This window comes from Scardinius erythrophthalmus (assembly GCF_964197995.2).
Source record: "Scardinius erythrophthalmus genome assembly, chromosome: 18".
Classification (NCBI taxonomy): Eukaryota; Metazoa; Chordata; class Actinopteri; order Cypriniformes; family Leuciscidae; genus Scardinius; species Scardinius erythrophthalmus.
This window is the reverse complement of record NC_138238.1, coordinates 36058392-36070309: the sequence shown is the minus strand read 5'-3', so window position 1 is coordinate 36070309 and position 11918 is coordinate 36058392. Positions and strand designations below refer to the sequence as shown.

The 11918-nt window shown below is 42.0% G+C and overlaps 1 protein-coding gene across 1 annotated transcript; it reads left to right on the top strand.

Annotated features, from left to right (window-relative positions):
• The first annotated feature begins 6044 nt into the window (after window positions 1-6044).
• LOC308707152 (tubulin alpha-1B chain-like) lies at window positions 6045-10659 on the top strand. The gene is made up of 4 exons (XM_081393335.1): window positions 6045-6224; window positions 6318-6537; window positions 6644-6792; window positions 8689-10659. Exons 1-4 carry the CDS (start codon window positions 6222-6224, stop codon window positions 9664-9666), a joined length of 1350 nt encoding a protein of 449 aa, XP_081249461.1. The 5' UTR covers window positions 6045-6221; the 3' UTR covers window positions 9667-10659.
• The last annotated feature ends 1259 nt before the right edge of the window (window positions 10660-11918 follow it).

Sequence of the window (11918 nt, the reverse complement as noted above, 5' to 3'; positions counted from 1 at the left end):
ATAAACCTAATGTAGGATAATCTAAAACCCTAAACCCATTGGTTTACACTAATGTAAAATAACACTTCTTATACTACAGTAAAACACTGCTGTTCACTTTCAGAAGTTGTAGGGATGTTTCTTGTCAAAAAAAAAAAAGAATGTGAAACACGCATGTAGGTTACATCATTTTAAATATATTTTAAAGATAATTTAAGTTTATTTTACACACTTTAAGCATTATCGTATCGCATATCGAATATCGCATTATTTAATGAGTTATCGCATATCGCATTTTTCTTCATTATCGTGCAGCCCTAAATGCACATGAAATGTAAAGGTTGGCAAAAAGTGGTCATGTTGCTTGATTGATAAAATCTTCACTCGGATTTTTGCATCGGTGAAAACACTAAACTTAACTAAACTTAACTGGTGTGTCACTAATTTCACCTTAACAGTGACCTAATCAAATATTTAGTAATGTAATGTAAATGAATGTATGATGGTAAATACTTCTAGCCTGGAAATCCAGACCTAAATCTGAAAGATTAATGGTCTGGCGTCGACTAATGAAAATCGCCCAGCTCGAGGGACGGCACCAAGCATGCATTTGAAAATCTCACTGCACGCAATTGGATAACACTATGACCAATCACAACAATAAACCCCATACGCCATAACTGGTAGATTAGACTCTTGCCGTATCCGGTCGGCAAAACAGCAAAAACGTCCTTCTTGCAAAGGAAGGATTCGAGCGGCGTCTTCTGTTCCTGTTTTAGAGAAAAAGCCAAGTCTAACTCGTTCATTGTAGCGGCCAAAGCCGTTTCAAACAACTGGTGTTCATCCATAGGCATCTTGCAATGTTTACTAATGACTTCGACATCACAGCGCTGTCGTCTTCAGTTTAGCTCGCCTCTGGCCCGCCTTTATCAGATAACCCGATGTGATTGGTGCAGCTCAGATCGAGGGGCATATTTAATGAGCATCATTACTCGACACCAGAGTAACTCGCTGAGCAAATTCAACTTGTGCTCTCGCCAGAACTCTGGATTACCAGGGTACAATACTTCACCAATTTCAACCAATATGTTGCTTGACCCTTTGTAAGGTATGAAACGAGGTGTCTGTACCCTGAAGTCAGTGGTGTAGTGATGACTCTCGAAATGTTCACTGCACAGACGAGAATCCTTGTTAGGAGTCCAATTCTGTCGTTTCATGTTGAGCATCCACTGGTCCAGCCTGAGATGTTCTGGATCACCTAGAGGAAAACTTTACACAAACAAATAGATAGTTACATCCTTCACAGACTACTTTACATGCAAACAATAGAACTTAAATTACTACAGTGTCCAAAAGATTGTAATAAATATATTTTAGCTTAAAAGTTTGTGAAGCTGAGGTAACGTGACGGCTAACAGACAGCAGACAAACGGCTAATGATGACTAATGACCACAGCAGCGGGAATCCACCTGTCACTCAAAAGTGGACCCCCTTAATTATGCAGAAATTGAAGGCTTAATTTAATATAATTTAAACAGATGAGTTATAAAAAAATTCAGTTGTCCCTGAATTCAGAAAAATCAGCTGTATAGACCAAAGCCACTTTTTGCTTCAGGCTGTAAACATGTTTTTTTCTGCTGTAAAGTTGGGCATTTCAACATGGGGGAGATGCAGATTTTTCGCAGCCAGCCTCAAGCGGCCAGTTGATGAATTGTCGTTTAATTCACTTCCGTGTTGGTTTCAAGAGAGAGACAGGGAGGTTGCTGCTTGGGATAGTCCCTGAAACTGGCTTCATGAAATATGCAATAAAAATGGCAAATTTATAGTTTTCTCAACAACATTCCCAAACTTTACCTTTAAGAGCATCCTTTACGAGTAGAGAGAGTCAACAGGGTGGGGAAAGAGCAGAAAATTCTGGAGATAGCCTGTACCTTTGCTCATCAGAAGGACTGGGGCATCCGGTGGCAGATATGAGCAATGAGGTGTAGATTGTCTCCCTCTGCAGGTAAATGAACTGCAGTACATGCACACACAGACGATGCAGCTGTGCCACAGGGACTGTTGCATCATTATGGCCTGTGTGAGAGCACAAAACACAGTGTTTTAGACTATCTGAGATCCATTTACAGCTGCTACCTGAGAAAAACACTGGAAATAATCTTACCCAGCACTTCCAAAAGGGTCTCCACGTACGTTACAGGATTTGGGACATTCAAATTAAAGTCGAGAGTTTTTAAAATGAGAATCTCCGAGTCCAAGAGTTGCTCTTTAGAAGAAGGGTAATTGACTGCCTGCAGAAATCTCATTCCGATGTCATTATTAACCACCTAGATGAATGCAAATAGAGCAAATCACAACATAACACATGGAATGCTTGTTTTGTTGTAATTTATGAGCTGAACATACATTCGAGTACAGGTCCAGTTTGCTGGCTATCTGAACGCTTGAGAGGATGAAGAGAAAGAGCTTCTTCTTGAGTGTTTGGAAGATGAGATCCTCGTGGTTCTCTGGGTCCTCAGATGAAGCACCTTGCGTCGGCTGACCTTTCTGGCTGTGGATTAGATCTTCAATATATTTGGCCGTGAACCTAGAGCATGACAAAGTGAAGGCGTTTTAAACATATTTATTATGAAAAATGTTCAATCGAGATTCTTTAAATTACCTCTCCAGTATTTCGATGGCCTGATATCCAACCACAGGGTTCAGTCCCAGCTCCTCACAAAGACGAAATACACACTCTGTGGACCGGATAGATGAGAGTGAACAAAAAAGTATCAATATAATAGTACAATGTTTTGGATATGGCGTTATATTGCAATACTATAGGAACATGGCTGTTAATATCTATGCTCAGGTCTCAGGTATTCATATACCCTAGCCATTGCAATGGGGTAGGCAAGGTAGGCAGCTGCCTAGGGCCCCCAGCTGAAGGGGGCCCCCGATGGCCGTACGGTCGTTTAGGTTGTGTATCTGCCCTTGTCAAACAGTATCAACCACTGTAAACAAACCACCACAGTGAGACAGCGCTATCACTCGAGGGATTCCCCCTATGCAACGACAAACACTATGAGTGCCCTAATCACTGTAATGTTGCTGTACTCTCTTCACAAGAGCAGCGGTGTGGAGAGACCAGGTCAAAGTGTCTGTGATCTGCACCTCCAGGAATTTGATGCTGCTCACCTGCTCCTCTGTGGCGTTGCTGATGAGGAGGGGGATGTGACTTGGCTGTTTTTTCCTGAAGTCAACGACAATCTCTCTTGTTTTGTTGACATTCAGGATTAGATTGTTTGTGTCACACCATTCCACCAGGTGTTTTACCTCCTCTCTGTAGGCCAGTTCGTTATTGTCCCTGATGAGACCCACCACTGTCGTGTCGTCCGCATACTTAATGATGTGGTTTGTACTGTACCTGGCACGGCAGTCATGGGTCATCAAGGTGAAGAAGAGCAGTGGGCTCAGTACACAGCCCTGGGGGAAGCCGATACTAAGGGAGATGACGCCTGAGGTGTTTTTTCCAACCCTCACAGACAGACCCCAGTCTGAGTCAAATCCAGCAGCCAGTTACACAAGGGGGTATTGAGTCCAAGGGGGGCCAGTTTGCTCACCAGGTTCTGGGGGATGATTGTATTAAATGCTGAGCTGAAGTCCAGAAACAGCATTCGCACGTGGGTATTGTTCTTTTCCAGGTGTTCAAAGCGGTATGCAAACTGTAGCGGATCAAAAGAAGGGGGGAGTTTGGAGATGATGTGATCCTTCACCAGCCTCTCGAAGCACTTCATGATTATGGGAGTAAGTGCGACGGGGCGGTAATCGTTTGAGTGATTCAAACCAACCAAAGAAGTTATTGAGTACGTTAAGGAAGTCTATGTTGTCCTCACAAGGTAAGGGAGCAGCCTTGTAATCTGTGATGGTCCGGATGCCTTGCTACATGCGTTTGGTGTTTGTCGGGTCGTGGAAGAATCCCTGGATTTTCTGACCATAGGCACGCTTTGCTGTTCTGGTGGTAAGGTTCAGGTTGGCTCTGGCTGATCTGAGCGCCTCTCTGTCCCCAAACTTGAACGCTGCATTTCGTACCCTCAGTATTGCACGTACCTCATTGGTCATCCAGGGTTTCTGATTTGCCCGTGTGATAACAGTCTTGGTAGCAGAGACATCCTCCATGCATTTCTGGATGTATGCAGACACGGATTCAGCATACTCCTCTATGCTGGTGTATTGGTTTTCAGTTGCAGCTTCCTTGAACATGTCCCAGTCCGTGCACTCAAATCAGTCCTGTAATGCTGACACAGATCCTGCAGGCCAGACCCTCACCTGCTTCACAGTGGGTTTCCCTCGGGTGAGCAGGGGCCTGTATGCAGGAATCAGCATTACAGAAAGATGGTCTGGTGAGCCAAGGTGGGGAGGGGTGCTGCCTTGAATGCTGCCCTAATGTTTGTGTAGGCTCTGTCTAGTGTGTTTGAGCCTCTGGTTGCAAAGTTCACATACTGATGGAAATGGGGGAGAACTGTCTTCATGTATAGCCTAACCAGTCTCGGCACCTAAGAGTCGCACCTGCCACAAGATCTCTCACTGTTTCCATCTACCAGACACTCTGATTGATTCACGAGAGCAAACAGATTTACCTTATTTACCTATTTCTCATCTTATCTTATATTTTATTCGCTCTTTTTGCCCGTAATGGAGCGCGTCTCATTGCTCTTAAAAGCTTTGCGCCATATACCTATCTATTATACAAGGGAAAGGAAACATTTAGTCGTAAGGACAAATAATTAAAAAGAATGCAATGTGTAGGTTGAATTCAGGTTGATTGGGACATTTTTCCAAATTCATCTCAATGGCAAAAATTGTCCCAATCAGTAAATGTATTACTAGCACTAGCAGACAAGCAACTCTGGTCTGGCAAGTGAGTGGGACAAACTTGGAATAATTAAAGGAAGGTTTGGAAGTGATGGCTTGTCCTTTGAAACAAGACCTATTTTGGCCAAGTTACTTAAAAATAATAGCTAAAAGACTCAGACTATTAGACTATTAAAAGACTATTGTTTCAGAGAAAATCGATAATTATACTAAGTTACATGATTGACAAAAGTTTGTTACATTAAAGCCTTTTTAGGCTAAATATAAAGGCAAAAGACAGATGTAATGAGACTGATACATAAATGTCCATACAGTAACAAGGTTAGGAGATGTATTATGTGAATGCTTGGCTAAAGAGATGAGTCTTTATAAGACTTGTATAATTTTTGAGAGACAAGGTCACTGTGTCACAGCATGGTGCTTGGACCCTGATAAGTATAGTAATATTTATATTTAAATCAGTGATACGCCTAGTCCTGCATGTAAATGCCATGGTACATGTGCTGACTATCGGGTAGCATCGTATTAAAGTTAAAACATTTATTAAATTAAATTAAACCGCCGTAGGCGACTCATTCTTCATCGAGCAAGGATAGCCTACTTGAGTATTGCGTTCAATTTACCTCAGCTAAATAACATACGTAATTATACAACGTCATTTTTTTCTTCATTCACCGGGTTTTGTTCATTCTGATCTTTTATGTTTTATTTATTATACTTTATTATTTGTATATTCGTTTATTTAGTTTTTTTCTTCATCCACAAATGTATGACTTTTGGAAGTGCGATTACCATATAATATGTCATTTTTACTCTTCAAAGTGTACACTTGCAGGTGTTGATAATATATATATATATATATATATATATATATATATATATATATATATATATATATATATATATATATAAAATAATAAGGATAAACAATATCTAAAAATTATACAATTATCTAATATCTGACAAATTAAAAATTAACCTCAAAACATTAAATGCTAAATGGGGCATATCTATAGGCCTATCTAGCATTAATAAAATTATACGTAAAGTATACGTTGTTAAATGTTGCGAGCATGTAGACAGCGACATTACCATAGCAGAAATGCAACGTGCCACAGACGTTGCCACGTAAATGTGTTTGCTGGGAATTACCTTGTTAGCATTATCTCAGGTAGGGTTCATCAAGAGCCACGCCCTAATTTGAGACGAATATAAATGAAGATCAGGTGGGTGGTTTGGTGTAGTTGGGAAGGTGAGGAGGTTTCTTTTAGAAAGGGAATGGTTAATAACTTATGGTAGCTTGGTTTATGTTAAGAGTGTGTTTTATATTTTTAGGGTTTAAAGCCTCAGAATTAATTCCTACTTGCTGTGATACTCGAGCATAATGGTGAGATTATTGCTTGTTACCTTCACTTTATTGTTACTGCTTAACCTCTTCACTGTCTGAATGTTGTGTGTTTGCTTGTTTTGGGCAAACCAGAGGGAGTGCATTTCCATACACATTGGTCAAGCAGGTATCCAGATGGGTAACTCTTGCTGGGAGTTGTATTGCTTGGAGCATGGCTTCCAGCCAGATGGGACCATTGTTGGAGATGGCAGCATATTGGCAGACTCCTCTTTTGGCACTTTCTTCAGTGAAACAGGTGCTGGGAAGTACGTTCCTCGTGCAGTGTTCATTGACCTGGAGCCGACAGTTGTTGGTGAGATTGAACTCCATTCAGGCTTTTTATCTTATTCCTTTTCAAAACTCTTGTTGCTGTACATCCAGTGTAGCTTATATCCTTATCTTTTTTGTTTGAAATTCAGATGAGATCCGCAACGGACACTATCGACAGCTGTACCACCCTGAGCAGCTCATCAGTGGCAAGGAGGATGCCGCCAATAATTATGCTCGTGGTCACTATACCATTGGCAAGGAGATCGTAGACTCTGTGCTCGACCGGATGCGTAAAATGGTGAGTTTTCACTCTTCAATTTTGAGGTTCTTTAAGGGTTGTTCATGGAACTGCAGATACTAATTTCTGTGTATTGCCATCGCGCAAAAGTTTCTTTAAAGGGTAACTCTCGCCAAAATGCAGCCTATGTTCTTTTTTGTTAATCTACCCGAGGCAAACTTTCATTTTAAAAGCATAATTAGAATGGAAACGCCACTTAAGTTTGACCGTATCTTTGTTTTAGGTTAAAATGCCTTGTGAATGGGGCACTTATGAAAGCATCAAAACACTCAGGAGGCTTGATACAACATGAAACTTTGCTCAAAGTGTCACCAGGGGCTCTAAACATGAACTCGAGCATTGAGAACATTGTGTACACTGTTTACTAAAAAGAGATTTTGAACAACTCACTGTAGCTGTGTCCACCAGCATTTTGACAGTCAAAAATAGTCTTTCTGAATGCAAATGAACTGACTCTGAATTTTAGAATTGTTTCTTACTAGGATCCTTTTTCAAATACAAGGTCAATATTGACTTTCACTAACGAGAAAATAAATTATCCCTGAATTTATATTGAAGTAAGCTTTAGGAGCTTTCCATCTTTACTCTCCTCCCTGTTACGGAGATCGACTTTTTTTTACTGACAAAATCCTGGCGGACAAATAGTTTGTTGGAAACTCCAGAACACAGGAGTTCTTTTTTGTAAACTCTTTGTACACCATGTTCTCAATGCTCCAGTTCATGTGTAGAGCCCTTGGTGATACTTCGAGCAAAGTTTCATGTTGTGTCGAACCTTCTTAGTGTTTTAAAAATAGCAATTTGATTCCATCATAAGTGCCCTATTCACAAGGCATTTAAAACGAAAATATGGTCAAACTTAAAGTGGTGTTTCCATTCTAATTATGCTCTTAAACGAAAGTTTGCCTCGAGTAGATTCGCCAAAATGCAACCTAGCGTCTCTTTGTTAGTTACCCTTTAATGTTTTTCACGCTTAGGAAAATGCATGTTTTAAGAACCGTTCACTGAAAAGTTCTTTAGCATTTATTTTGAACACCCCTCTTTTGAAACCGTTAAGTGTGTGGTGACCCTTAAAGGGTTAGTTCACCCAAAAATGAAAATTCTGTCAGTAATTACTCTCCCTCATGCTGTTCCAACCCCGTAAGGCCTTCGTTCATCTTCGGAACACAAATTAAGATATTTTTGATTAAATCTTAGAGCTGGATCACTCCTCCACAGGCTTATGGACACTAACTTGCTGGCCCAGAAAATGTATTCAAGACATTGTTATAGTCCAAGTGACTACAGTGGCTCAATCTTAAGTTTATAAAGTGACGAGAATACTTTTTGTGCGCAAAAACAAACAAAAATAACGACTTTATTCCACTTAATTTCCTTCTCTCTGGGCCTCGAGTCTTTTCACGTAGTGTAATAGCGTAGCGCGTCTGTGTTGCACGTCACCAAGTATCACACATGACCAGCGTCGCCCAATAGTGAGCCTACGTGGTGACGCGCTACGCTTAAACACTACGTGAAAAGACTCGAGGCCCAGAGAGAAGGAAATGAAAAGTGGAATAAAGTTGTTTTTGTTTGCGCACAAAGTATTCTTGTCGCTTTATAAACTTAAGATTGAGCCACTGGAGTCACTTGGAGCATATTAATGATGTCTTTGATGCATTTTCTGGGCCAGCAAGTTATAGTGTCCATAAGCCTGTGGAGGAGTGAGCCAGCTCTCAGATTTCATCAAATATCTTAATTTGTGTTCCGAAGATGAACGAAAGTCTTACGGGGTTGGAACAACATGAGGGTGAGTAATTACTGACAAAATTAATTTGGGTGAACTAACCCTTTAAAGACCTCTGCAAGATTACTGGCTGTATTTGAATACCTACCTCTCTTTTCCCTTTGATTCCTCTCAAGGCGGACCAGTGCACTGGTCTGCAAGGGTTCCTGATCTTCCACAGTTTTGGTGGTGGAACTGGCTCAGGTTTCACTTCTCTGCTGATGGAGCGACTATCTGTCGATTATGGCAAAAAGTCAAAGTTGGAGTTTTCTGTATATCCTGCCCCGCAAGTCAGCACAGCTGTGGTTGAGCCCTACAACTCAATTCTTACGACCCACACCACTCTCGAGCACTCTGACTGTTCTTTCATGGTGGATAACGAAGCCATCTTCGACATCTGCAAGCGAAACCTTGATATCGAGCGTCCCTCATACACTAACCTGAACCGGCTCATCGCCCAGATTGTGTCCTCCATTACTGCATCACTGCGTTTTGACGGTGCCCTAAATGTTGACCTCACGGAGTTCCAGACCAACCTGGTCCCGTACCCTCGCATTCACTTTCCACTGGTCACCTATGCCCCTATCATTTCAGCTGAAAAGGCCTACCATGAGCAACTCTCCGTACCGGAGATCACCAATGCCTGCTTTGAGCCAGCAAACCAGATGGTGAAGTGTGACCCTCGCCGTGGAAAATACATGGCCTGCTGTTTGCTGTACCGTGGTGACGTGGTTCCGAAAGATGTCAACGCCGCCATAGCCAACATCAAGACTCGGCGCTCCATCCAGTTTGTAGACTGGTGTCCTACGGGGTTTAAGGTGGGAATCAACTACCAGCCGCCCACTGTTGTGCCAGGAGGGGATCTGTCCAAAGTGCAGAGAGCCGTGTGCATGCTAAGCAACACCACCGCCATCGCAGAGGCATGGGGACGCCTGGACCACAAGTTTGACCTGATGTACGCAAAGAGGGCTTTTGTCCACTGGTACGTGGGTGAAGGGATGGAGGAAGGCGAGTTCTCAGAGGCTCGGGAAGACATGGCTGCCCTGGAGAAAGACTATGAGGAGGTTGGTGCCGATTCCACTGAGGACTGTGGAGAGGAGGATGAAGAATATTGAAGATGATAGATGTATTTGTAATGGAGTAAATAAATTTGAGAGCATTAGAAAACTTGTTACTTCTATGACTAGTTTTGCCTTCATGATCTTGTTTACATGTGGTTGTTTGTGTCCTTGGGCATTTAGGGAACATAATGGAGCCACAGTTCAGCTGAAGTCACATTTCAGTGGCGTGGGGTCCGTGCATGCCAAATTATCGGGTTTGATTAAATGTAACCGTCAGTTACTTCCTTATGGTTTCTAACCTCTTAAAAAAAAGCCTTTGTGAACCCATTCCAAAATTTTTTCAAATTTAAAGTTTATCTACCTTAAATTTCCAATGCTGGAAGAGGGGAAAAGAGTATGCAACTTGGATCAGTGAAGCTTGCAGGATACTCTAGTATGGGGGCAAAGAACACTAAATGGCTCAAGTGCTGCAGTATCATTGTCAGGGCCAGGGGCCATCTTGAAACATTTAGTCCATTATTCCACAAATGGCAAGAGGCCAAATGCAGAAACCAAGTGTTTGAATCTCTCCATCTCACAGAGTAAATCTGCTTCATATTAAGTGTTTGCAGGGGTGTAAAGGTACCTGAAAACTATAAGTAACAGTACAGATGTCTTCCAGTGAAATTGACTCCAAGTCACCATTTCATTACCTCTTTAGTAAGTCTAAGCCTGATTTCAGACAGGGCTTGGATTCATTGATCACTTTTCTTATGATGGAACAGACATACACTGTTATTGCTTCTCAGTCATAACATCTTATATTCCTGAACAAACTTGACTTGTGGACCCAGTCCTTATTTGGGAAGCCACATTCTAAAGGACATATCTTAAACTTGGCCATCCCAGATGCCTCCCTGTAAATTTATAAGACATTTTGAACAAATATTTTTAATTTGAGTATCACAATGTCTTAATGTAGACATTTTGTAAGAAGTGTTATAAGAAAATGCAAATGAAATTGCACTATATGCACAAATCAACTGCTAGTGGAAGTGAAAGACTATGTAGAAAGAAAAGTTAATGTCATACATAGCGTCGCACCTGCCACAAGATCTCTCACTGTTTACATCTACCAGAAACGCCGATTGATACACAAGAGCACACAGACAGTGCAATCCTGCTCTTATTTACCTTTTTGTCATTATCTTATATTTTATTCGCTCTTTTTGCCTGAATTGGAGTGCGTCTCGTGGCTCTTAGTAAGCGTTGCGCCAGCCACTATAGCGTCGCACCTGCCACAAGATCTCTCACTGTTTATATCTACCAGATACTCCGACACAAGAGACAGTGCAGTCCTGCTCTTATTTACCTTTTTGTCATATCTATAGTTTATTTGCCCTTTTTGTCCATAATGGAGCGCGTGTCACGTCACCTATCAGCGTCACGCCAGCCACAACTTACTGGCTGCGTGCATGGCGTGAGCGTGGCGTTTCTGTTGCGTGTCAGCTGTCTGACGCGGCGGCTGCTGCCAGGTAACATATAAGCCTCATTGGTGTTATATTTGACATATGGGGAGAGAGTTGTGGAAGACCTGTGGAAGGTCTATACTTCATGTTAAACATGTGTTGATGGCAAAATAGGCTATAGAATATTTCGTTCTATTGACAGGTGTAGTATTTGCAAATCGATAATATTTTTTTACAAATATACATTTATATTTGCATTTATGTCAAACCCTAGACACTTTCAAACGTCAAAATGACATTTATTAATATGTATTTGTGACAAAATGACTATTTTGTCTGGAAACGCTTCCAACACGCTTGCGTGTCGCGTGAAAAATAGGCGTCGGTTCTATTTCTAGCATGCACGCGTTTTCCGTGCGGCTCGAGCCGCACCTGACGGTACTGATCCACTTTTGCGACACGACTGTCGCGTGGTGTCGCGACACCTCCCCACATTGGTACGTTGATGGGCGTTACCGCTATGGCCGTGGTTTTGACTGAGCGGGAAATGTTGAGATGGTCCTCACTGCAGAGCATAAAATCTGGGGGGAGGAGTCGGATAAAATCCAACTCCTCCCACCTTACATCCCTAAACCTACCAATCTCCACCCCCTGATCCCTAAACCCACCCCTAAACCTACCCATCTCCACCCCTAAACCTACCCATCTCCACCCCTAAACCTACCAATCTCCACCCCTTATATCAGATCCGACTCCTCCCCTCGGATCTTGTGTACTGCATTGAGGTGCTACTGGAAATGTTGCGTATCAGAACAGAGGACCTGCGAGAGACTTCGCCCCCGTCTCCATATGCTCTAC